General features: G+C 63.6%; 4 protein-coding genes across 14 annotated transcripts in view; 1 reads left to right on the plus strand and 3 right to left on the minus strand.

Moving 5' to 3' along the window:
- Positions 1-248: 248 nt before the first annotated feature.
- Positions 249-3053, plus strand: GIPC3 (GIPC PDZ domain containing family member 3). The gene is made up of 6 exons (XM_064637690.1): positions 249-506; positions 967-1152; positions 1456-1636; positions 2102-2214; positions 2390-2471; positions 2668-3053. The coding sequence occupies exons 1-6, from the start codon at positions 249-251 to the stop codon at positions 2817-2819; spliced, it is 972 nt and encodes a 323-aa protein (XP_064493760.1). The 3' UTR covers positions 2820-3053.
- An 81-nt stretch (positions 3054-3134) lies between these two features.
- Positions 3135-10103, minus strand: TBXA2R (thromboxane A2 receptor). 2 transcript variants are annotated; one of them, XM_064637687.1, is made up of 3 exons: positions 9533-10103; positions 4032-4938; positions 3135-3559 (listed from the first exon to the last, which is right to left on the minus strand). In XM_064637687.1, exons 2-3 carry the CDS (start codon positions 4836-4838, stop codon positions 3305-3307), a joined length of 1062 nt encoding a protein of 353 aa, XP_064493757.1. In that variant the 5' UTR covers positions 4839-4938; positions 9533-10103; the 3' UTR covers positions 3135-3304. The 2 variants fall into 2 exon arrangements, with proteins under 2 accessions (XP_064493757.1, XP_064493756.1); XM_064637686.1 differs by lacking the exon at positions 9533-10103 and adding an exon at positions 9241-9520.
- A 1905-nt stretch (positions 10104-12008) lies between these two features.
- CACTIN (cactin, spliceosome C complex subunit) lies at positions 12009-17419 on the minus strand. 2 transcript variants are annotated; one of them, XM_064637677.1, is made up of 10 exons: positions 17161-17419; positions 16341-16854; positions 15416-15511; positions 14866-15011; positions 14618-14780; positions 14396-14513; positions 13982-14174; positions 13546-13668; positions 13113-13381; positions 12009-12680 (listed from the first exon to the last, which is right to left on the minus strand). In XM_064637677.1, the coding sequence occupies exons 1-10, from the start codon at positions 17391-17393 to the stop codon at positions 12190-12192; spliced, it is 2346 nt and encodes a 781-aa protein (XP_064493747.1). In that variant the 5' UTR covers positions 17394-17419; the 3' UTR covers positions 12009-12189. The 2 variants fall into 2 exon arrangements, with proteins under 2 accessions (XP_064493747.1, XP_064493746.1); XM_064637676.1 differs by having other exon boundaries at positions 13113-13405.
- A 2197-nt stretch (positions 17420-19616) lies between these two features.
- The window catches only part of PIP5K1C (phosphatidylinositol-4-phosphate 5-kinase type 1 gamma), a 49257-nt gene continuing 43852 nt past the window's right edge, over positions 19617-25021 (minus strand). For 4 of the 9 annotated variants that reach the window (XR_010425423.1, XM_064637673.1, XM_064637675.1 and 1 more), the window contains 2 exons: positions 22394-22477; positions 19617-21565 (listed from right to left, as the gene is read on the minus strand). Coding sequence is in view for 7 of the 9 variants with exons in the window: in XM_064637673.1 (XP_064493743.1) it covers positions 21563-21565; positions 22394-22477 (87 nt within the window). In the remaining 2 variants the exon portion in view is untranslated. Of the gene's footprint in view, positions 21566-22393; positions 22478-24786; positions 24862-25021 lie in introns of all 9 variants that reach the window. The other 5 variants (XR_010425425.1, XM_064637674.1, XM_064637672.1 and 2 more) reach the window with 2 other exon arrangements.

Here is a 25021-nt window from a genome sequence, read left to right on the forward strand (position 1 = left end):
GGACTCTGGAGCTGATCCTGGAGATCTATTCCCGGAGGTGCTGCAGTAGGTCAGTGCCCAGCCAGGGAGGGTGTGATGGCAGTGGCTCTGCTCTCCCACCTCCAGCCTGTCCAGGGCCCTTCTTACGTGGCAGAGCTCACCCGATCCCCGCGGGTGACCTGCCCCCCCAGCTCAGGTTCCCGGGCTCGGGGATCACCTTACGGCCGGCGGGGAGCCAGCCCCATCCATAATTCAGCGGTGCCGCCGGGATGCAGCGGGTGGGCAGGCACGGCCGGCAGCCCCCCGAGGGGGGCCCCATGGAGAACGGCGTGGGGCAGGAGCCGGGGACCCCCGAGCCTCCCCCCACCGAGGCCCCCGCGGCCCCCCGGGCCCCCCGGGCCCGGCCCAGGCTGGTGTTCCACACGCAGCTGGCCCACGGCAGCCCCACGGGGCGCATCGAGGGCTTCACCAACGTCAAGGAGCTCTACGCCAAAATCGCCGAGGTCTTCGACATCTCGCCCACTGAGGTGAGGGGCTGTGGCACCCGGGGAGGGGGCTTTGTGCCCGAGGGGGGACACCAGCCCTGAAGCACTGGCTGTGGCCTGTGCTCCCACGAGTCCCCAGCTGCTTGTAAATGCAGTCCCCAGAATGTCCTGGAAAAGAATGCTTTAGTCTCTGGTCTCTATTGGCTCCTCTGGGGAGGGATTGGGGGGGTCTTGCCTCAGTTTCCCCCCTGCAAGTGGGCTGGGAGCCGTGGCTGCCTGTTCCCTGGCTGATTCCAGCTGCCTGGCACCGTGGGAAGGTGCGTGGGGATGGGGCAGTGTGGGGTCCTCGGGCAGGCTGGGGGTCTCTGGACCCTGCTGGTCTAGCAGTGCCCGGACCTGACTGGACCCTGCCATGGCTGACTCCTGCCCTGGGCCCCAACACCAACACCCCCTGCCCTGGTGGGGTATCATCAGCCCCTGCTGACGGGGTTCCCCGGGGCAGATCCTCTTCTGCACGCTCAACACGCACAAAGTGGACATGCAGAAGCTGCTGGGGGGCCAGATCGGCCTCGAGGATTTCATCTTTGCCCACGTCCGGGGCGAGACCAAGGAGGTGGAGGTGACGAAGACGGAGGATGCGCTCGGCCTCACCATCACAGACAACGGGGCTGGCTACGCCTTCATCAAGGTGAACCCCCCTGGGGGGCTGTGCTGGGCCCAGGGCAGCCCTGGGGGCTGCGGCCCTGTGGGTGACATCCCTGCTGCACCCCCTCCCTGCGACCAGGCTCCTCCCTGACTCCCCTCTGGGTCCACCCTGGTCCTGGGGGTCTCCCCTGCCATGGGGAAATTTGGGGGGACCCTCCCTGCCTGACCCAGCTACTAAAGGCCATGGGATCACAGAGGTGTTTGTGTGGTGGGAGGGATGGGGGCTGTGTCTGACTGTCCCACTGTGCCACCTTGTTGCTGTGTGTCCCTGTCCCCCCACCCCCAGAGGATCAAGGAGGGGAGCATCATCAACCGGCTGCAGACGGTGTGTGTGGGGGACAGCATCGAGGCCATCAACGACCACACCATCGTGGGCTGCCGGCACTACGAAGTCGCTCGGATGCTGCGGGAGCTGCCGCGGGCCCAGCCCTTCACCCTCCGCCTGGTCCAACCCAAAAAGGCCTTTGGTCAGTTGGGGGCTCCCCCTGCTCTTGTGCTGGGGACTAGGGAAACCTTGGAATTGTCCCCAGCCCCTGTGGCCCTGCAGCCCCCTCCCCAGGGACCAAGTGCCTCGCAGGATCCACCCCTGTTCCATGTACACCCCTAACCTACACCCCTACTCTTTGTGTACCCCGGGGCACCCCTACATTGCACCTATGTACGTGTCCCCCACACCTGCTAATACTCCCTGTGGGCACTCCCATTCCTCTGTGTGCCCTGTCCTGGGCATCCATGAACACCCTGTAACCACGAGCATCCCCAGCCTGTACCCCTGGGTGTCCCCCCCACACCACCCCTGTCCCACACATAGCTCACCCTGCAGTGCCCCCCCGGGGGGCTGGGGTAGGGCTGGGCGGTGGGCAGAGATGGGCTGGGGGTGCCAGGCCCTGCCTTGGCCCTCACCCCACCTCTCCCCCCACGCTGGGGCACAGACATGATCGGGCAGCGGACGCGGAGCAGCAAATCCCCGAGCGAAGGCAGAGTGGCCACGGGGAAGGAAACGCTGCGGCTGCGGACACAGGGCCCGGCCGTGCTGGAGGAGGGGGTAAGACCCGCCCTGAGCCCCCCCCCCGACCCACAGCTGCTCACACTGTGCTGAGGTGGGGATGAGCATCCCCGCACCCCTGGGTGCCCCCTCTGCTGCCCACGCCCGCAGTGCCCCCCCGGCACGGCTCGGTGGGAGCAGGGGGTCCCCAGCACTCACTCCCCGTGTCCCCCAGCCCAGCCCCTCCGAGGAAGAAGCTGCTCGCCGGGTGGATGATCTGCTGGAGAGTTACATGGGCATCCGCGACAGCGAGCTGGGTGAGCTGGGGGGGCCTGGACCCTGACCCGGACCTGCCCTTGACCCGCCCCCCAACCCAGGCCCTGCCCCTTCCCCAGCTCCTGCCCCTTCCCCAGCTCCTGCAAGGGTCCTTTCCTAGTTCCTAGGTCCTTTCCCTGCCCCCTCCCTGGCCCCTGCCCCAGCTCCAGCCCCTGACCTGTCCCTTCTCTCCCCCAGCCTCGACGATGGTGGAGGCGGCCAAGGGCAGCCCCGGCGCGGCCCAACTCGCCCGCGGGCTGGACTCGGTGCTGGGCGAGTTTGCCTTCCCCCCGGAGTTCGTGGCCGAGGTGTGGGCGGCCGTTCGTCACCCCAAGGGGGGGCAGGAGTAGCTGGAGGGGGGGCAGTGCCCCTCGCTCCCGCCCCCTCCTCATGTCCCCACCTCGTCCCCACCCCACCTGGGGCTGGCAGTGCTGGTGGGGGTCCCCATCCTGTGCCCTGCACCCTCTGGAGTGCACCCAGGTCTGTCCCCTCGGTTGGGGGGCAGCAGGGCACCAGCCCACCCACCTCCCCGAGAACCCCCAAAGCGTGGTGGGCAGTGGCTGTGGGTCATTAAAGCAGAGGCTGGAGGAGAAGGGCTGTTGCTGTGGTTGTCAGCAGGGCTGGGCCCCCTCCCAGGGTCCCCCCTCGGGTGTTCACCCCCAGCGAGCACCGAGAGCTGCACGAGCTGTGCTTTATTGGGGACGGGGAGGGGGGAGCGGCCCTGTGCCCCCTGCCAGGGCTCGGGGGGGGCAGGGAGAGCCCCTGGATGCAGGTGATGGGGACGCACGGAGGGGACGGGATGGGGGCTCGGCCGTGTCCCCCCATCCCGGGGGCGCTACTGCAGGACGGAGCCGGCGGTGAGCTTGCGGCGCAGGGAGGGGGTGAGGGACACGATGGAGGGCCGGGGGCGCAGCCGGGGGTACACGCGGTGCAGCACCGCCCGCCGGAACAGGATGTACACCCAGGGGTCCAGGATCTGGTTCCAGGTGACCATGCGGATGTAGATCAGCAGCATCTCCTGCGTGTCCGTGGGCAGCTCCTCTGCCCGCCCGCCGGGCAGGCGCTGCAGCGCCGTCTGCACGATGAAGATCTGGGGGAGGGAAAGGGGCAAAGCGTCACTGGGGGGGTCTGTGAGCTGCGTGGGGGAAATGATGAGGGTCCAGGCACTGAGCCCCTTGGAGGGAGGTCCCAGGCTGGTTTGGGCACTGGGGAGCACCTGCTCTGCCTGCAGGCAATGCTGAGCCTCAGAGCCCATAACCCAAGGGCCAACCTGGAGTGCAGAGAGGTGGCACAGGGGGACACTGAGACCCAGGGGGGCCTCACCAAGGGGACACCCCCAGACCTAGGGCCTCACCAGCAGGAACGTGACGGGGACACCCTGAGACCTTGGACCTCACTGGGAAGAGCAGGGGGACACCCCAAGATCCAGGAGGGACATGGAGGAGGGTGGAGGGGGGGACACACCAAGGCTGGGGCCCCACAAGGAGGAGCTGGGGGGACACCAAGACCCAGGGGGGACATGGAGGAGCGGTGATGGGGGGGCATCCGGTCAGGGGCCTCACCAGGAGGGGCATCCAGCAGATGGTTGCGATGATCATGATGCCCACGAGCTGCACCATCATCTCCACCTCGCTGTCGCGGCGCCGCTGCACCGACTCGCGGTCGTGGTAGACGCGGCAGAGCGTGACCACACTGATGGTGTTGAGGACGAAGGAGAGCAGCACCGACAGGATGCCCAGCAGAGCGAAGAGCAGGCAGAAGATGATGTCGCCGGTGTCGGGCAGGAGGGTGAGGAAGCACCAGGAGCCGGGGAACTGCAGTGTGTACCGGCCCAGCCCCAGCACCGGCAGCAGCCCCAGCAGGCAGGAGAAGCCCCACACCAGCCCCACCATGGCCCAGGCACGGCGCTTGGAGATGCTGGTGGAGCGGGAGAAGGGGCGGTTGATGCCCAGGAACCGCTCCCCGGCCATGGTGGCCCCCAGCAGCAGCGGGCACTGCCCGAAGAACACCATGGAGAAGCCGAGGAAGTTGCAGAGGTGGCAGTCGGGGTCCACCTCGGCCCAGGGGAACTTGATGAAGTGGTAGGGGATGATGACCGAGGCTGTCACCAGCAGCCCCATGAAGTCCGTGACCACCAGCCCGCAGAGGAAGACGAGGAAGGAGGAGCGGGCGTGGCTGGAGAGCTTGCGGGAGGAGCTGAGCAGGACGCAGAGGGCGAAGAGGTTGGAGCAGAGGCCGATGAGGCCGAAGGCCGTGGAGAACCAGGGCGAGGCGATGCTGTTCCGCGCGTTGGCGCGGCCGTCGCTGGCGTTGAACACCCCGAAGCACGAGTGTGCCGGCCCAGCCACGCTGCTGTTGGGGGGCTCCATATCCCCCACCCCCTCACGCTCCTTCTGGCAGCTTCAGGCACCCTCCTGGCTCGGCTCCATGGCCTGTGACCCCCACTGCCAGCACTGAGCCCGCCTTGCCCTGCGGGGAGAAGTGAGGGGGTTTAGGGCTGTTCCCCATCACCCACCCTGAGCCTGCAGATGTGGGGTCCCCCAGGGCCATGGAGGGGGATGCCCTGCCAGAAACCCAGCCCATGGAGGGGGACACTGGGACCCCGGCTTGTGCTGGCTCCGGGTGCAGCCGGGGTGGGTGCTGAGGGCCCAGCCCTGCAGCTGCCGGGATTAACCGTCCTGGGCCACGAGCCACGTGGAGCTGCAGCCACGAGGCTGGATCCCAATACGGCCCGACACAGGCAGCTTGGCTCACTCCTACTCCCGGGGAACACAGCCTGACACCCCTGGGACGTTTGCCCTCTGTCACAGTGCAGGAACCTGTTCTCAAGGATGCAGGCACAGGGTGGCTGCCCTGGGGCATGATCTGATACTCCCCCGTCCCTGTACTGTACTCTTGGCTCAGTGGGGAGAAGCCTCATCCCCGTAGTGTGTGGGGGAAGCTGAGGCACAGGTTGGGACATCCATGTCTGGAGCTGTGTGCTGCAACCCTGGCACTGTGGCCAAGCCACAGCCAGTGTGGGTGACATCCCTGCACTGCTCCCCTGGACCCCCCGCACTGGGAGCCGAGGGTTTGTCACTGGGATGGTGACAGAGAGCACAGGGACTGTGGCCATGGGCAGCCCGGTCAGTGCCACTCTGCCTCACTGGGCAGTGACCCGGGGCCGGGAAGCATCTGGCAGCCAGGAATCAGAATCATGGAATGTCCTGAGTTGGAATGGACCCACAAGGATCATTGAGTCCGACTCCTGGCCCTGCACAGGCTTCCACTACTAATTAGTCCAGGCTGCAAATGGGATGATGTGGGACAGAGCAGAGATGTGGCAACTGTGGGGACCGGACACCCTGGGGACACAATCCCTTGCAGGGAGCAGACCCCTCCTCTCCTCCTGGGACCCATTTCTCCAGGCTGTGGATGTTCTTGTCACCCCACCTGCCCCATCCCGCTCCCGGGCTGGCACAGTCCTCAGCCCAGTGGCCCCAGTGGGATGCCCAGCTGTATCCCAACCATCCGCCCCCGCAAAGCCCCCACTGCAGAGCCCTCCAGTTCTGGGATCCTGGCAACCTTGCCTCCCCTTGTGTAGGGTGGCACTTGCCACCTGTCCACCGTTCCCAGGTCAAACCTCGAGCTGGCCCCCATCGGTGCCAAACCAGGCGTTTGGTCCATCACCCACCCTGCTCCGTGTCCCCATGTCCCGGGTGATCCCTGCACCGTGTCCCACAGCCGGACACCCCTCACCACCCCCCCTCCCCAGCCCCCCTGGAGGGTGGCCGCAGGGCTGGGAGCCACCGCACACGCCCGAGGCACGCGCCGATCCCACAGCCCGGGGGCTGGGACGGGGCCAGGCATTGCAACATCTTCCTCTGGGGCCTCACCCAGGCGGGACGTGGGGCTGAGGGTGCTGGCACCCACCCAGCCCCACCTGTGCACCCATCACCAGCTGTGCTGTGGGTGCTGCAGCCCTGGGGAGCGGGGAAGGGGCTCAGGGTGGCAGCGGGGGCTCGTCCCCATCCCTGCCCCATCCCGGTGCAGGGGGCTGGCAGATCACAGCAGTGATTCACTGCAAGGATAGGCCTGGCTTTTTCCATGAGCCAAGAGCCAAAACTTGCTGCTGTTTGTTCTCGCTGGTCCCTGAGGGCCGTCCATGGTGGCTCCAGAAGTGTCGGGGCCCTCCAGATCACGGTCAGGCCTCAGCGTGACATTCCAGATCCCTGAGGAGTCACCAGCCTTTCCCATGTCCTCTGGGAGGTGACAAATTCCCCCCTGCCCAACAGCGATGCCATGTGGGTGCCTGGCATGGCAGTCCCACTCCTGCTGTCCCTTGCCATGTGCCTGCTCACGCTCTTGGGGTTCGCTTGGGGTATTGTCCCCGAGCGTGTCCCCCCTGCCCCAGAGCACACCCTCTGCTCCCTGAGGGTCAGGAGCTCGTGGGTCGATGCTTCCCTGCTGCCCCTGAGAGCCCCCAGAGACTCAGAGCCACGGGATGCTCTTGGCTGCCCACTGGCTCCCTGTGGTAGGATCTGACCCTTCCCCACAGTGTCCAGCGGGGGGGTCTCCCTGGGGTGGCACCATGGCTGGGCAAGGCACCACAGGGCCCAGAAGCTCCAAACCAACCATCACCCACAGCTCCTCCCTGTCCTTCATCCCCCTTCTGCCCCGTGGCAATCACAACTCAGACCCTCACCCACCGCCCAGTGCAGCCAGGTCAGGGACCCCAAGGGTGGGGGGGACCCTGGGGTGGGCTTGGGGGCTGAGCAGCTGGGCCCCCCTGCTCAGAACTGCCTCAGCCGGGCACCGACTGCACTTAGAGGGAATCAAATATTAACGAGGGGCCACTTAACAGCCGCAGGGCCGGGAGAGAGGGAGCCCCTGCAGTGCCAGAGTAAAAACCAGCGGCATCTCCGGGAAAGGGATCATGCAGAGGCGGGGGGAGTCCCCTCTCACCTTCTCCCCCCATCATGGGCAGCACTTGGGTTTGGGATTCTGGACATGGCAAAACCCTTCCAGAGAGATCCCATGGGAGCAAGGGTTTTGCAAGGGGTGCTGGGGTAAAATCCCAGTGGAGAGGAGCTGTACCCGAAATGTGCTGCTGGAGCTGTGAGACGCTGGCAGGAGCAAGGGAGGGGGGGCTGGGGCAGGCACTAATGGGGTTCCTGGCACCGCCTGAGGCCGAGGGTTGATGTTCTGCTGCAGCTGCACCATGGCTGCCCTGCCTCCGCTGGGCACTGCTTCCTGCCCTGGCCACATCCGAGGGAAAGGCAAGAGGCTGTTGGGGAGCAGGAGGCTGCTCCTTATCTGCTCCTGCCCCAGCCCATTCCTTCCCCAGGCTTCCTCGGACAGGACTGGGCACGGGGCTTGCAGGATCAGGCCAGGGTGGGGAGCTGGGAGGGGAGTTTGCTGGGCAGTGGGGCACAGACACCTGCAGAGAGGCCCCCAAACCAGGCAGCAGTGACTCCCCACACACCCCATGTGCACCCTCAGCTTGGGCTTTGCTACTGGACTTGGTGCTTGGCCTCAGGGCAGCCCTGCAGAAGGTGCTGCAGGACATTTGCATTTTTCCCTTGTGTGGCCAGTCTCTCCTCTCTGTTTGGACCTCTCCAGGACAAGGACTTTCCCTTTAGGATCCCTTCTGCCTCAGTCCCTGGTGCAGGTGGTCCCATGGTTGCAAGGGATGGACACGGTCTCACTGCCACCCACCCCCCAGGCTGGGGCTCTGGGGGCAGAAGATCAGCTCCAGGTCATCAGCTGGGACAGGAAGGGCCATGGCCACACCACGGGAATGGGGACCTGGCAGGGCCCCAGTGTCCCTCCTTGGACCCACAGCCATCACAGGGACCTGCTGCTGGGGGAGCTGCCCTGGCCTGGCCTGGAGCAGGGACATCCCCGGGACACTCAGGACAGAGGACATTCCTGGGAAGCAGTGACACACAGGGTGGTTCCTGCCAGGCACGGTGTCTGTCCTCGCCTGTCCCTGCTGTGGCCCAGGGCAGAGGTCCCGAACCTCCGGGCTTGGAGACAACTGGCACCATCCCCATCCCAACCTCCAGGGCCCCGGAGCCGGGCAGGGGTGGCTGGGGGTTCACCCTGGGTGCCCTTGGGTGCAGGAGCTGCTTGGCAGCCCTGGGGGTGCCGGTGCCAGGGCCCCCTTCCGCGGCTGCCCCCGCCCGCAGCATCGCGGCATCTCGAGGGTGTCAAGGCCGCTGGGCTGCCCACCCCGGCCGCCCGAAATAGCCCTTTCCTTTCCCGGCTCTTTCCCGGTCCTTTCCTGACTCTTTCCCGGCTCTTCCCCGACATGAGGTCGGGCGGGGGCGGCCGTGGGGGACCCATCGCGACAGGGGAGCCCACAAAGCAAATCCTGGTGCCGAGGGGAAGCCCGGGACGTGCCCGCCGCAGACCCCCGGCCCCGGGGACAGACAGACAGCAGGGGACACCACGTCTCCGTTCCCCCCGTGGGGTCTCCACTTCCCTTTCCCCGAAACGCACCCGATCCTCGGGTCTGTGTGTGAACTGGGCGGATGACCCGAACGCGAGTGTCCGGAGAGTCCCGAGAGAACCGAAAGCCCCGCACAGCCCCACGGGCCCCGCACAGCCCCTCCGTCCGTCCGTCCAAGCCCTGCGGTCTGTCCACCCATCCCGGTCTCTGTCCATCCATCCCAGTCTCTCTGTCCGTCCATCCCTGACTTCTGGACTCTTTGTTCTCCTCAGCCTCCCCACCCCCGCATCCCTCGCCCCTCTCCAGCGCTCCCCTCCCCGCGCAGACCCGGGCCCTACCTCGCTGTCGGAGGGATCCACCCGGCTCGGCTCAGCTCGACTCGGCTCAGCCCCGCGGGGGGGGCGGGGGAAGGGCCGGGCTCGCCGCTCCCCCCGGAACCGGCCCCGTCCCTCTCCGCCCCCTCCCCGCTCAGGACGGGGCTCCCTCCGGGCGGGGGTCGCGCCCCGGCCCCATCGCCCCCGCGGCTTCCCCTGGCGCAGCCCCCCCGTGACGGTGCCCAAAGACCCCCGGGCGGCGGCCGCAGCACCCGCGGCTGGTCCGAGTCTGGGCCGGACCCGCCCCGTTACTCACTTGTTTACCCGAGTGGGTCCCTGTCCGGGCGGGGGGGGGGATCCGGCCGTGCCGTCCCACAGAGAGGAGGGTCCCCACCGAGCCCCGCAGAGCGGCCCCGGGATCCGGGAAGGGGGTGTCGGATGGTCGGAGTCTCCGCAGCGTCCCTGGGTGCCCCCGCAGCCCGGGGAGGGTTCGCACCCCGGAGGTTCTCCCAGCTCGAGGTGTCGCTGCGCTGTCCAAAGTCGCGGCCAGCCGGAGTGGCACGTCCGCAGGACTGTCCCCTCCCGCGGTCCCAGGACGCGACAGTCTCCGCTGCTGCTCCTCGTGCTCCGCCGGGAGGGCAGAGCCCGGCTCCGGCCCCGGCGGCTCCATCAGCTCCGGAGCGCTGGGAGCGCCTGAGCCCGCGGGGGACGCGGGGACATCCCGAGCGCAGCATCCCGCCAAGGCCAACGAGGCCGGGGCGCTGGTGGCCGGGCAGGAGATTTTCCTGCCGCTGGCTCGGCACTGCGGGGCTGCAGACCCGCATCATCCCGCCGTGCCTTGGCTTGGAGCAAGGACTGACACTGCGAAAGCCCGGGCAGAGGGCAGGGCCAGCCCGCAGAACTGGGTCGCGGCGAGGATCGTGTGCTGGGGGCAGGAACGAAACCCGCACGGTTCAGCAGCCGCTGCCGTGCCCGGGCCGGGCCAGGGTGTGTCGGGGTGTGCCCGGGAGCAGCTGCGCTCACAGGGATGTGGGCACGGGGGGGCGGCTCCACCAAGTGCCACCCCCGGCCGAGCTGCTGTACCCCCCAAACCCAGCTCAGGGCTGGGCCAAACCACAGCAGCTCCCCACGAAATGGAGGGGAGATGCAGACACGAGCACTGAGAGCTGTCAGGGCAGGGAAAAGGCATCAGAGGGGCTTCAGCCGGATCCAGCCCCTGATCCAGCGTGTGCCCGGCAGCCACAGCAGCTCCAGGGGCTCCTGTGCCCAGTCAGAGGCTCCATCCAGGGCCTGGAGTCAAAGGCACAGGGAAAGGCAGTGCCTGGGAGAGAACGTGGACCATGTTCAGGCTGGGGACACAGTGGGATGTTTTGGGGGGAAGTTCCCCTACCCCAGTGTGTGTGTATGCCCAGGAGGGACAAAGGCTGTGGGCAGGGTGGCTCTGCCAGGCAGCTGAGCAGAGAGGGCACCAAACCACCAACCAAACGTTGGGGTTTGGCTTTTCTTTTCCCATTTCCTCCAAGGCCATCCCTGGCTGGGCCTTCACTCGCTTCCTGTGCTGAGCCCTGGAACACCCCTGTGCAGGCAGTGGCTGGAAATAACTCACAGGAAGGAGAGGGCAGGGGATGCGTCCGGTGCAGCTGCCGGCCCCGGGGACATCCCACAGGATGGGGAGGGGGCACCCACGTGCAGGGCCAAGGCAGTTGGGGTGCTCCCCACCCCCAGGCTGAGCCCCACACGCGTGGGCAGCCGGGGCAGGCGTGGGAGCCTCCTGAGCAGAGAGCAGGACAGGGTGACCCTCCTGAGCTGTGGGGCAGCCACTGGGGCCTGGAGGCCCCTACACAGCAGGGTTGGCTCTGCCCCAGTGCTGGGGGATTGGGGCAGCCCCCCAAGTCCCTGTGCCATGGGGCTGTACTGGGGGCAGTGGATGCAGGGAAGAAACAGCCTTGCTGTGACAGTTCACTGTCAGGATGGCAGTTTCCTGTGTCCCTGGGCATTACTCACACACCAACACTGTTTGGGTGATCCTGGGGATGGGGTCATCCCAGACACTCGTGGCTGTGCCTCATGGCCAGCACCTGGAGGGACCAACACCAGAGAGTCCCAGCTCAGCCCTGAAACGCCCCTCAAGATGCCCAAAACCTGGCTGAGCATCACTTGGGGCCCTCAGGGACCCCCAGCTCAGCGATGGGGGTCTGGGGAGCGCAGCTGCCTCTTGCCTACGGCAGTGAGAACCTCACAGGCACGATGTGGGAGGGACTGCAGGCCATGGAATCCGGATTTTCCCCTGTAAGGAGATATCCCAGCCAGCACCCTCTCCTCCGCCCCGCTGGAGCAGGCGCCTGGCAGCCACTGAAGCTTCCCATGCCACAGCCAGGGCTGAGGGATGTGGCGGCATTCCCAGGCTGGGGAAGTCAAATCCCAGGGGAGGACGTGCCAGGGATGAGGCCGGGGGGAGGGCCCCGGGAGGTCTGTGGAGCAGGACATGGGGCAGTGCTGTGCTGGTGAAGCCAAGGGCCCTGCAGCTCCAGCTGGGGACCATCAGCTGGACTGGTCTGACACTAGTAAGGGGAAGTGTGGGGCTGGGAAGGGGCTGGAGCGGGCAAGGGGAGCACACAGGGCTGACAGCATGTGGGGAGGGAGCAACAGACCCCAGCGACACAGGGCTGAGGACACCCCCACCTCAAACACTACCCAGCCCCTAGGAGAGCTCCCAGTGCCAGCCCAGTACGGTACTGGCTGGTGCTGCCATGCAGAAGCAGTGGTGGTACCCATGCTCAGGATCCCACAGCTAAAACAACCCCTATTTTATTTATAACAAAGTCTCAGGGTCCCTCAGCATAAAGGCAAGGACAGGGAAAAGCTGCAGGAATATGCCCTGTGCTGGGCCAGGCCCTGGGGACATCCAGGGGACAGTGTCTGTGCCAGGGGACGAGACCCCTGGCAGGAGTCCAGGGGGTGCTCAGCAGCCCCTCACCGCCGGTACCGGTAACGCTTGAAGTGGAACCAGAGCTGGAAGATGCCGTTGGCGAACTGGCAGCGGAAGCCGTGGCGGTGGGAATACTCCCACTCCCGGTTGACGATCTTGAAGGCGATGTCCTCGTAGGGCGGCCCCGCGTGGAAGCGCAGGATGGCGAAGTCCTTGTTGTCCTGGCAGGCCTCCAGGAAGTACTCGGGCGTCGAGCGCTTGTCGATGAGGTCGGGGTAGAAGATGTTGAACTTGTAGCCCTGCACGATCTTGGGGGGCGGGTTGTCGAAGTCGTAGTGGGTCTGGTTGTACTTGTTCCACTCGAAGCCCGTGTGGACGCGGTTGAAGAAGCGGGGCTTGCGCGGCCGGTACTTGTCAGCCCAGAGATAGGCCTTGCCCGTGAGCGGCATCTCCACGCTGAACTGGGCCTCGTCCGCGCCCATGCCCTCCTTGGCCTTGCGGAAGAAGATGTCGTCGGTGCTCTCCGAGGCATCACCTGTGGGGGAGGAGAGGTGAAGGTGGGATCCTGCAGTGCCATGGGTCACTGGGCACAAGGCAGGAGGGAGCAGCAGGTGCTGGGCAAGGGATGCAGAGCTGGAAACGGGGATGCACTGGGGACTCCCAGAGGGTACCGGACTGAGTTGTGCTGGAAAACTCATCCAAAACACTCCTCCCACCCGTCTGCACCCAAATGCCCTGGTGGCACTGAGGCAGGTCCCCACAGGGAACACCAGCAGCCAGAGCCCCATCCCCTTGTTCCTGCCCAGCCCACAGCACTCTTTGCTCTGGGGGGAACCCCTCCACCAGGCCAGCTCTGGGTGCCATCTCCAGATCCAGCTCACCCTTTCCTGAGGGCAGTGTCCCCTCCAGCCCTGCAGCCCGAAGCCCTGCACACCCTCCACACCGGGCAGGTTTCCCTGGGGCTCACCTGTCACCTGGAGCTGCTGGCGCAGGAGCAGCAGCCGGTGCGTGTCCTCCTCGGCCTCCAGCACGTGGGCGTCGAAGGGCAGCTCGTTGGGGCCCAGCAGGCGGGGGCTGTACTTGCCCGCATCGTAATCGTCCAGGCTCTGCTGGATCAGATCCTCCTCCATCAGCACGGCCTCCCCTTCCGCCTCGCCCTTGGCCTCCGTGTCCTGCTCCGCCTCCGGCTCCGAGGACGGCCCTGGCTGTGCCTCGAGGCTCTCCTCGGGATCCAGCCTGCACGGAAGGGAGAAGAGAGAACTGGGACGGGGATGGTACCCTCGTTCTCAGCTCACCCGAGCCCTGCCTGGGGAAGGGTGGGAGCACAAGGCTGCCTTTCTATGCAGGGTGTCCCACAGGAGAGGCCTGGAGGGCTGTGCTCCAAGGAAAGGGCTGCTCACCTGTCACTGGGGGAGACTGGCTCCCTCTTGATGATGGGGAAGAGCGGTTCACTCTCCACACCCTGCTCCTGCTTCAGCTTGTAGAGCTTCTGCCGCAGCACGTCCTGGTGCCGCTCCCGCAGCCTGTGAGAGGAGAGGAGCCATCGGGTCCCACCCAGCAGAACCCCCTCATGCCCACAGCCCAGAGCTGTGACACCCATCACAGCAGGCAGGAACCTGCTGGGCTTGGATGGTTTTGGGCTGAATAGCCCCCAGTTCGGTTCCCTCTTGGAGACCTCACTGTGAACATCATCACCAGAGAAGGTGTCCAGCCCTGCTCCCCTCCTGGGAACCAGCTTATCTTGGAAAAGGTATAACCCCACACCAACAACTGGGTTTGTACCTGCCCAGCTCTGCCCATGGTGGGGTCTGTGCCACCCCCAGCCCCTGCCCTCACCTGGCCCGAGCCATGTAAGCCTTCAGCTGCTGCAGGAGGCTCTCCCAGTAGCCGATGTCCAGGTTGGGCCCTCCTGCTCGGATCTTGCTCTCGATGCCCTGGTACAGTGCCTGCAGCTGGTTGTACGTCTTGCCCTTGAACACCGACTGCACATCCGAGCTCACCGAGGCGTTGACACCGTCCCGGCGCTCCCCTGGACAGGTGAGGGCAGCTGGTCAGTCTGTGGGCACTCACTGACCCTCATCCCGGCCCTCCTGACAGCAGGATGCTGGATCCCAGCCAGGGACAGCTGCCAGACCCACAGCCTTCCTCCAGCAGGTCCCAGAGAGCCCCTCTGAGCCCAAGCATGTGCCACAGACCCTACACCCTGTGTCACCCCCCACTCACACTGCCCCTGACACCCACACTGCTCACCTGGGCCCCCTTTCCCAGAGGCCTCCAGCTTGCGGAGCTTGGCTATCTCATCCTCCGTGATGATGGTCATGTCCCTCCAGAAGTCCACGTTCTTCCCTTGCTCCAGCTCCATGTAAACCTGCAGGCAGGAGACAAGCCAGACATCAGGCACCTGCCCCAACGTCTGGGCAGGGAGGCAGAGCTGGGGAGGAAGCCCCGGCAGAGGAGCAGCAGGGCTGGCACCTGGATGTCCTCCACCAGGTCCTCCATGTCGGACACGGTGAGGCCGTTCAGGAAGGTGTAGGGCTCGTGCATCTCCACGGCCAGGTCGTCGTCCTCAGCACTGATGTACTTGGCCAGAAGGTCGATGGGTTTCGCCCTCCCATCCCGAATCCGGATCTTAGACCTGGGAGAGGGACAGAGTGAGTGACACTGAGCAGTGCCACCCTCTGCTCCCTGCCAGGCCCGGCCCCGAGCAGCCGCACACCTACCGCAGCTTGGCCTGCTGCAGGTGGAAGTTGTCCTCCTGCTCCTCCCAGGTTTTGAAGTGCTCTGCCTCCTTCTCCCTTTGCAGCATCTCCAGCTCCTGCTCCCGCATGGCCTTTTCCCGCTCCCGCTCCAGGCGCAGCTGCTTCACCTGCCCGGGGAGAGGGGGCTGTGAGGCCACTGTGGATGGGGCACCACACGGGCACCTCTGAGGGCACGGCCTGTCCCGGGGCTGCCTCAGCTCCTGGAGAGCCCAGAGCCAGTGGGACCAGGCTGCCTGGGGCTCAATGCCAGCCCTGTGAGGGACCACAGAGTGCCCCAGTGAAGTGACCTGGCACTGTCCTCCTCAGCACCTCCTGAGCTCGGCTCATCCCCAAGGCAAGAGATTTCTCAGGCTGGAATAGCCTGGGTGCTGTGCACCCCACTCCAAATCCTACAGCCTATGGACACCCCCAGGGAAGAGAACAAAGGGGCTTCCTGGTGAGTAATGAGGAGAACTGGGTTGTCCCCAGGGCTGTCCACCAGACAGAGGGATGGAGGGACATCCTACCCCACCTTCTGCAGCTCCAGACGATTGTCCTCCTGGATTCGCTTGTTCCTCTCCTTCAGGTCCTTCTCATCCAGGTGGCTGATCCCTTTCTTTTCCAGTGCCTGAAACAGAGTGGCCAAGGGAAGATGTGAAACCCAAGGACCTCCACAGCCCCTCACTGGCCAGCAAATGCCACCGCATCCACCTGCTTCTGCTGCTCCTGTGAGCTCTGATCCTATCAAAGGTCCCCAAATCCCTCAAATTCTGTTCCTGAAGCCCCTCAGCAAACCCAGGCTCAGCCCAGGAGCCCACCCAGCCTGGCAAGGAGAGTGCCAGCACAGCTGTATCATAGAGTCATGGATGGTTTGGGTTGGAAGGGACCTTAAAGTTCATCTTGTTCCACCCCCTGCCATGGGCAGGGACACCTTCCGCTATCTCAGGTTGTTCCAAGTCCCGTCGAACCTGGCCTTGGACACTTCCAGAGACAGGGCAGCCACAGCTGCGCTGGGAAATCTGTGCCAGGGTCTCACCACCTCACCCTCACAGGGTGAGGTGGTGAGACCCCACCTAACTCTGCCCTCTGGCACTGGGAAGCCATTCCCTCTTGTCCTATTCCTCCAGGCCCTTGTCCAAAGTCCCTCTCCAGGTCTCCTGGAGCCCCTTTAGGCACTGGAAGGGGCTCCAAGGTCTCCCCAGAGCCTTCCCTTCTCCAGGTTCAACAGCCCCAAGTCTCAGTCATTCCTCACAGAAGAACTGCTCCATCCCTGTTACCATCTCCATGTCCCTGCTCCAGTAAATGCCCAGCACTCAGCTGCAGCTCCTACTCCTACTCCTGTCCCACCTCCTCAGCCCAACTCCTTGGCTACAGATCCCACCTCAGCCACAGTTCCCTGTGACCCCCCACTCCCTCTGCCCTGTTCCACTCAGTGACAGGGACAGGGCAGAGCTCACCTTGCTCCAGATGAAGGTGCCCAGCAGGTTGTTGTCCCCGAAGGGGTTGTCGGTGTTGGTGTATCCCATGTACTCCTCCCCCCAGCCCATCTTCTCCCGCTTCTTCCTCTCCTTGGCCTCCTTCTTGGCCAACCTCCTTGCCCGCTTCTCCTCGGGCGTCTCCAGCGCCTTCAGCAGCGCCGCCTGTTTCTTCTTCTCCTCCCGGAGCCGCAGCCGCTCCTGCAGGCTCAGGGTCTGTCCCGGCTCCTCGCGGCCGCGGGGCCGGGACGGGGACGGGGAGCTGACGGAGGACACGGAGGACTTGGATCCATCCCTCCTCCTGCGGCGCTCCCGGCTCCGCTCCCGGCTCCGCTCCCGTCCTCGGCGGCGCTCGGGGCTGGAGCTGGACGAACGGCCCCGGGACCGCGAGCGCTGCTTCCTCCGCTCCTTATGGGGCCGGTCCCGGTCCCGGTCCCGGCTGCTGCTGCTTTTCTTCTTCTTCTTCCATTTCTGCCTCTCGCCGCCGGAGTCGGAGCTGCAGCGGCACAGCCGGGTGTCAGGGGAAGGAGGGCACTGCGAGGCCTGGCACGGGGCAGCGGCAGCGCCGGCACAGCGCGCGGTACCGGACCCACCCCGGGCCGGCGTCACGGGCGGCGCTGGGGACCCCCCGGCCCCGGTCCCGCTGCCCGGCCCTGCCCGAGCCCGGCGGCACCGAGGCCGCTTCGGGCCTCCCGGGCCCCGGCTCCCCCGGCACACCGAGCCCCGGCTCCCCCCGCTCCCGGTCCCGGTCTCGCTCCCCTCCAGACGCGGCGCGGCCGCTCCGGGCCCGGTCCCCGCTCACCCTGAGCTCGGCTCCCGGCGGCGCCCCCGGCTCCGGCTGCGGCTCCTGCTTCGGCTGCGGCGACGCCTCCCGCGGCTCCCGGAGTGCTCGCGATCCCTGTCCCACTCCCGATCCCTGTCCCGCTCCCGATCCCTGTCCCGCTCCCGTTCCCTGTCCCGATCCCTGTCCCGATCTCGTTCCCTGTCCCGATCCCGGTCCCGCTCCCGGCCGGGGCTGCGCGTCCCGGAGCCCATCGGCGGCGGCGGCGGCGGCTCCGCCCCAGGGCCTCGCGGGGCCTCACTGCGCGGGGCTGCCCCAAGCGCGCCTGCGCCCGCCCCGCCCGCCCGCGGCCCCGGCGCGGACAGGCGGGCGGAGGGGCAGCCCCGCGCGGGGGGGGCGGGGCCTGTCCCGCCTGTCCCAATTCCGGCCGCTTTTGCCCCAAAGCAGGAGGCGGAGAGCGCGGCGCGGGCCGCAGGGCGCTTTATCACACCGGGGTACAGGTGTCTGGAGAAACGGCTCCGCGGAGAGGGAGGGGAAACGCCCTCAAAACAACCGAGAGAAGAAAAAGCGCGGCCAGGCCTCGAGTCCCCGGAGCGGAGACGGGACAGCGCTCCCGACACCGGCACCGCCGGCAGACATCGTCACACGGACACGTGTGGGGACAGGGACATCCCGTGCGACATCCAGTGGGACAGGGACAGCCACCGGGACAGACATGGATGGAACAGGGACATCCCATGGGACATCCCCAGGGAAACACATGGGAACAGGAAGTCACGGGACACACGTGGGGACAGGGACAGAAAGAAAACTCAGACGTGACCCAGAACGCCTCCGCCCTGGCTTTGTCCTCGTCCGTCCGGGAAGCGCTGGAGCAGCGGCTGGGAATGAGAAGGGGAGCGCGGGGCTGTGCCTGACGCGGGGCCGGGGGGACGGAGCCCTGCCTTGCCCGTGCCTGCCCTGGGCTCTGCCTTCACTGAACACCCCCGAGGGCGGTTCCACTGATGCGGCCGAGGAGGGGCAGCGGCAGCCCAGGGTGGGGCCCCTCTACGGGTGTTCAGGGTCTCTGTACCAGCTCCTGGCTCTGCCCCAGAGCCTTCAAGGGGAGCCTGACGGCAAACCCAGAGACACAGGTGCCCATTTTCTCCTGCCAGCCCCGAACCTGGCAGGGAGAAATCATCTGCAGCCTCGGCCCCAGGCAAAGGTCAGGGCGTGTCCCACAGAGCCCGATGGGGATGGAGGAGAGCGGTGGCACAGAGGCCACAGCCCTGCGTGGGAAGGGACTGCCCTGTGGGCCTCACATCTCGGGGTACAAGACCTTGGTGCCTCCTTTAATGAAGGAGAGCAGGGACAGCACCTGCAGGTCACCAGAGAGAGCCTCGACACAGAACAGGCAACTCAAGTGCAGGACAAGCCAAAGTGCAGCTGGAGGAACATTCAGACCAAGGATGAGTGTAGATTCTCTTCCCCAAAAAGGACTGATGCTCTGCCCTGTGGGCCTGTTCCTGCCCAGGCAGCACTGACAGTGCCTGTGATGTGCCCCAGAGCTGCTGTTGCTCCTGCAGCAGTGAGAGGGGCTGAGACCAAGCTTTAAAATACAAGGTCCTTCCAGTCTCCAGAGAAAGCAGAGGCCGAGCAGTTCCCCAGCACTGACCTGCTGGACAGGTGACACAGAGCAGGGGCTGTGCCAGCCTGGACAGGGGCAGTTTGTGTTTCAGATCAGCATCTCCCTAAAGGAAGGTTCCTCCTTGTCCCCCCACAGTGACAAAGCTGCTCTAAGCCTTTGCCTGCCCTCTCACAAGACCAACCCTCCCTGTCCAGACCTGCTCGCTCCAAAGGGTCTGGCATTATTGAACTGCACAGGGATTGTTTTAAAAAGGAAAGACAATGCTTGGAATGAATGTGCTGCAGGAGCTCTGGGTTCACCCCCTCTCTTGGGACAGAGCACAGCTCCAGCTCACAAAGCTCATTCTCTGGGACACTCAAGGAAGTTGGGGCTGGGACACTCCCGGCACAGAGACCAAGCAGCTTTGGAGAGCCCCAAAATGAGGGGAAGGAGTAAAACCCCCATCAATGATGCTCACACCATCCGCACCAAGATGCTTGACTTCAGCTGGCTGGAAAGTCCTGACGAGGCCACACCCTCTGGCCCCTGACTGAGGTGATCCCAGGGGGGCCTGGGTCAGACATCCTGAGCCCACCCCAATTCCCCCCTGAGCCCCGACTTCCAGCACAGCACCCACCAGCAGCAGCAGCTCCCTCTGGCCACTCTACACATGCTGGTGGAGTAAAATGAGATTAAATTTTTAGCTTTTTGAAGCCTCTTGCCTTGAGCTCAAAGGCAGGTGAGGCTGCAGGTATTGAACTGCTCCCACATCCCCTCCACCAACCCCTGAGCCCCCCCCCCAGCCTGCAGAGCCCCCCAGGTGGGATGGGGCAGGAACTGTAGTTGTGAGAACAAGCTGTCAAGCAGCAACTGAAAGGGGAAAGTTTCTTGAGAGACTTTTGATAGACTATTTGGTAAATACATGGATACATGGAACAGCAGCAGCTTGCACGATCCCCCAGCTGTGCTCCCGAGAAGCACAACCCACAGCCTTCCGCATCCGCAGGCAGGGCAGGGAAGTCCAGGTCCCGTATTCCAGGCAAGAAAACATCAGTTCCTGAAGATCCTCACCAAGTCCAGCACAGTGCAGAGGGAAGAGCTTCCCACCAGCCCAGCTACCTCCTGGGACCCACTTAACCCCTCCCGAGTGCTGCTGTGAACACAGATCGGGGGACCGAGAGCAGGGTCCCAATTCCCCACCCCTCTACAAGGAATCCCAAGGACAGTGAAGATTGTAATGAGAATAAAGAGATTTTGACCCTCTTTCTCAAGCGAGGTTCATAAAGCACATGAACAAGACCTGGCTCCCTCTGGCCTAAAGGACTTCCTGTCTTCTCTCTGGGAGATGAGGATGGGATTGCTGGATTCCAGACAACGCTGTGGAGTGTGTCCTGCTGAACACCACCCCGTGACACCAAACCCTCTCACCCACAGCCCCCGCAAAGCAAGCCCTCTCAGACACCCGCAGCAGTGATTTCCACCAGCAGATGTGACCCCAGGCAACACCCCAGTCACACAGCTTTCTGTCCAACAGAGTCCATGACCACAGCAGCGCTGGCACAGTTCCGTGGCAGAGCCAGGCTCCCGCTTCTGCCTCCAGCGTGTGGATGTGCCCGCGCTCCCTGCCTGCCCCGAGGGGCGGAGGGGACGGGTGACCCCGGGATACACGCACGAGCATGTGGGGGGCTGAGTGGCTCCAGGAGGATCAGGGTCCAGACGAGCCCCACGTGGGCCTGGCAGGGCAGGGAACTCACTCTCCAGCATGGCCAGGCCCGGGAGGTGCCCAGTTCCCGTCTGTCCGTGCCCGCGGGTCCGGAGCAGGCAGAGCCGGTCGGATGAAGCGTGGACTCCAAGCACAGAGGGAGGGGTGATGCAGCAGTGCAGCACAGGGGGAAGGCAGAGCCCACCACGACATCCAGGGAGAGCTGAGTCCACGTCACTGTCGACAGGACCGTGCGCTGCCCCCGCACAGTGTCACAGACGGAAGAAGTCACTAGAGAGTTTGGATCCAAGTGAGTTGGCATGGCTACTTTGGACTGTGGTAACGTGGGAGTAATCCTATTCCATGGCCTTTAATACATTGCATTTTCATAGCACCTTTCATCCCAGGGTTTAAGTGCTGTAACGACGTGGGTACTGTACACCCATCAGCACAGGGGAAACCGAGGCACAGAGTGGTTTAAGTGACTCGCCTTGGGTCACTCAGCAAAACCGTGGCAGAGTCTGGACAGCCTTAAACCTCCTGACTCCCTCAGTTGGTCAGACCACGCTGCTGCCTCAAATGAAGCCACTCCTGTCCCTGCCCTCCCCAGCAACGTGCTCCTACCCCTTCTCCGGTGAGGTCTCGCGCTCCTTTCTGATGCACAAATATATGGAGAGAAAAAAAAAAAAGTGCAGTAAACTAAATGTTTAAAAAAGCACATTTGTGCTGTCTCTGTGCAAAGATAAAAGAAATAAATACATGATTAAAAAATTAAAAAGGTTCACAGTATCACACATGGATAGGTAGCTACGGTAGTGCACGTCTGGAAAACACTGTGTTACTACCCAGGATTCTCTACACCCAGCTGGAATTCTCTGCCGGGAGCTGCGGGTGAGCGGGTGGTTTCTTTGCTGCCCACGTCTGGGGTGAGTAGAAATACACGGTTATAGTTTTGCTCCGTCCTGAAACGCAGTGCCCGGGGTCCTGCAGTGCAGCAATACTGGTGCCAGCAAGCTCTTCCCCATCCCACTGGAACGGCTGCATCAACGAAAAGGGAACACATCGACCTGCAGAGGGAATCGCTGCTCTCTGGGACTTCTGTGTCTGCATAGAGATTACTGCAAGAGGCAGAGAGAGGAGAGTCACAGAACCATGGAATTGTTACGGTGGAAAAAGACTTCCAAGGTCATCAAGTCCAATTGTTAACCCAGCACCACAACGATGTTCACCATGTCACCAGGTGCCACATCCACATACTGAACACTTCAGGGATGGTGACTCCACCACTGCCCTGGGCAGCCAGTGCCAGGGCTTGACAACCCCTTCCATGAAGAAATTTTCTCTAATATCCAACCTAAACCTCCCTCGGTGCAGCTTGAGGCTGTTTCTTCTGGTCCCTGGGAGCAGAGCCCGACCCCCACCTGGCTCTACCCTCCTCCTGTCAGGGAGTTGGAGAGAGCAAGAAAGTCCCTCCTGAACCTCTTTTTCTCCAGGATGAGCCCCACCCCACTCCCTCAGCTGCTCCTGGCGCTCCAGACCCTTCCCAGCTCTGTTCCCTTCCCTGGACACTCTCCAGCCCCTCCATGTCCTTCTTGTCCTGAGGGGCAAGAGAGTTAACTCCCCCACGTCAGTCAGGTCTGTGCCCCACCAGCTCCCCAGCACAATCAGCACAAGGAGAGAGGCTGCTCCACACCCTCCAGCAACGACATGACTGGAAAACCTCAGCTCCCCAACGCTTTCCCTGCACCAAATGATTGGGAACAAGCCACAGCCCTCGCTGAGCAGGCCAGGGCTCTGCCAGCAGCAAGCTGGCTGGAGGGGCAGCCGGGCTCTGCTGCAGCCATGCAGGAGCCCCACGCTGCCAGAGGCCAGGCTGTCCTTGCAGAGGGAGCACAAGCTCCGACCTCGACCCACCGGGCACCGGCACAGGGTTGTTGGACACTTACTGTATCGCTCTCCTCATCGGAGACAGAGTGGAGCTGAGCGCTATAGTGGAGCGGGGAGTAAACCCAACTCCTCTCGTCTGTCGGCTGCCAGAGTGGCCAGAGACGGCGGGGAGAATGCAGGGAGAGCAGCAGCAGAGCAGGGAGCAAAGGAGAGAAGAGGAAAAAATAAAAGGAGAAAATAAAAAGAGTAGGAAACAACACAGTAAGAACAGCTGTCCACCTGGAGGGAGAGCACTGAGCTCAGGGCCAGCTCTCGGCAGAGGAGCCTTCCTCACCCTCAGCACATCCTGCTCCCTGTCAGCTGGGACATGGGATCCTGCACCAGCTGCAGCAGGGGTGGCACAACCTCCCCTCTCGCAGGGACAGACTTTTAGAGCTTTTGAGATGCCAGGGAAACCTCAGCTCCCTGCCATGGCATCACCCCGGCTCCAGAGAAACCAAGAGACTCAGGAAGTGACTTACCTAAGGGAGTGACAGAGCTCTGGGTTCCTGCTCTCTCCTCCCAGCTCTCACCCTCCCATTTCCAGAGCCCTGTGCATGCTACAAACTGGTGTCCAGGGAGGCTTTTACAGGGAAACTGGATTTGTTTGCTGTGCCTTCCTCCTTCTCTGGAGAAGGCAGTGGAGCAGGGGTGAGACCATGGCAGATGGTGGCCACAGAAAGGAAAGTTATCACTGAGATCTTGGAGACAGTGGAGTGATGGGAACAAGTACAACATAGAATGCAAAACACAACTGGATCCTGGAAAGAATGAGGGGAAGGGGGTATGCACTGAGGGACAGTTATCACAACACTGGGCATTGGTGTGACAAGACACACTGCTGCTGACACAGCACAGATCCAAGGGCTGGTGTCTGTTTTCAGGGTTACAGAGGGGCCAGGCTTCCATTGCAAACAGGCTCTTTTCTTCCTAGAGAGAGGAAACTGCCCACTTTGACCCAGCCTCGTGTTTGCAAAGGAAGAGAAACAGGACTGGATACTCGGAAGAAGCCTGGGGGGGTTCCCAGCCCAGGAGGCGAGTGTGACAGCCTATCATGGACAAGGAACTACAAGAAGCCAGAGAAGCTTTGAAGCACTGGTTTCTGCATGCTGAACCCTCCAGTAACTGCAGCTCCATGAGCAGACACCGCTGGGAGCAAGGAGGGACAAGAAACCCCTGCCTGGAGGTTCTCACTGGGCTCTGCCGGAGGTACAGGAAAGCTCCCCACCACATCAAGCCGGCCCCACATCCTGTTTTTCATCTCTCCTGACTGAACCACATGCTCCAGCCAGTCTCTTTCAGAGCCTTTTAGGAGCTGGGATGCGTGCAGGGAGCTGCGGGAGATAAAGGAGCATCCGGTGCTTGGCATTAACCCTCCCGGTGCCGGGGCAGCCAAACCCAGCCCAGGGGCAGCCAAACCCAGCCCAGGGGCAGCCAAACCCAGCCCAGGGGCAGGAGGAGCTGCAGGAGGAGTTGCTTCTTTGCCCACAAAGGTGCAGCACCTTCCTCATGCCATCAGCCACGGCCAGGAGCACATTCCTGCCCCCGCTCCCCCATGCACCCTGCCTGGAGCCGCAGCTCTCCCAGAGCCTGAGAAGGGAAATACTAAACTCCAGAGCATTCTGAAATCTGAATTCAGCCCCGAAATGCCTCCCTGCATCTTTAGGAAATGAAAACCCTCCCTGTTCACTGAGCACCTGCAGTGAGGAGGGAGCACATTGACGATGCTGAGATGGGCTGGAGAGCTGAAACCAGCCCTAACCCAGCAGCAGCTTCTGCCTCATTTGTTTTATGAGCTGCTGCCCACAAGCCAAAATGGTTCAATTTGCAACTGGATTTTTAGCAGGTTCAAAACATCTTAATGATCTCTTTAAAATCCTCTTCCTGGGCTGAGGGAGCTGAGCGTGACATCACCTACAAAGGCCCTGGTGCCTCTCTGGCCAGGTCTGGTACTTAGAATCAGAGACTGGTTTGGGTTGGAAGGGACCTTAAAGCTCATCTCATTCCACCCCCTGCCACGAGCAGGGACACCTTCCACTATCCCAGGTTGCTCCAAGCCCCATCCAACCTGGCCTGGAACACTTGCAGGGATGGGGCAGGGATGCTGCTCTGGGCAACCTGTGCCAGGGTCTCACTACCCTTACTTGACAGTTTGCCCAAGGGCTGGGTGACACCCAGGTCAGGAGCTGTGTCACCAGTCTGCAGAAAAGCAGAGCAGAGCTCATGATTCTCCCAGATCCTACAGGGAGATCCATTGGTGGGATTTCAGTATGCTTCCCCCATTTCTCCTGGGCTGGTTCCTAATGCCCACCCAAGCCAGAGCCCCAGCAGCCCAGGGAAATGGGGTGCTGGCCCCAGTGTTTCAAAGCTGCAGCTCTGCTCCCCTATGTGCTGTGCCAGCGTGTTCACTTACAATCCCAGAGGAACGCGAGGTAGTTCGGAGTCTGCGCTGGCGGGGAGAGTAAATCCAGTACCTCCCATCTGTGAACTGGGTGGACCCAGGGCAAGTGAGGTGAGAAAGGAAACAGAGGAAAAAAAAGGATGATGTGAAAGAGAGGATGAAAGAGAAAGCAAAAAAACAGGGGGTTGGACAACTCCAGGCCTGAACGGGTCAGCGGGTGGGAAAGCCGTGCAGGGAAGAGCAGCGC

This window comes from Pseudopipra pipra, chromosome 27 (genome assembly GCF_036250125.1).
Source record: "Pseudopipra pipra isolate bDixPip1 chromosome 27, bDixPip1.hap1, whole genome shotgun sequence".
In the NCBI taxonomy this organism is placed as follows: Eukaryota; Metazoa; Chordata; class Aves; order Passeriformes; family Pipridae; genus Pseudopipra; species Pseudopipra pipra.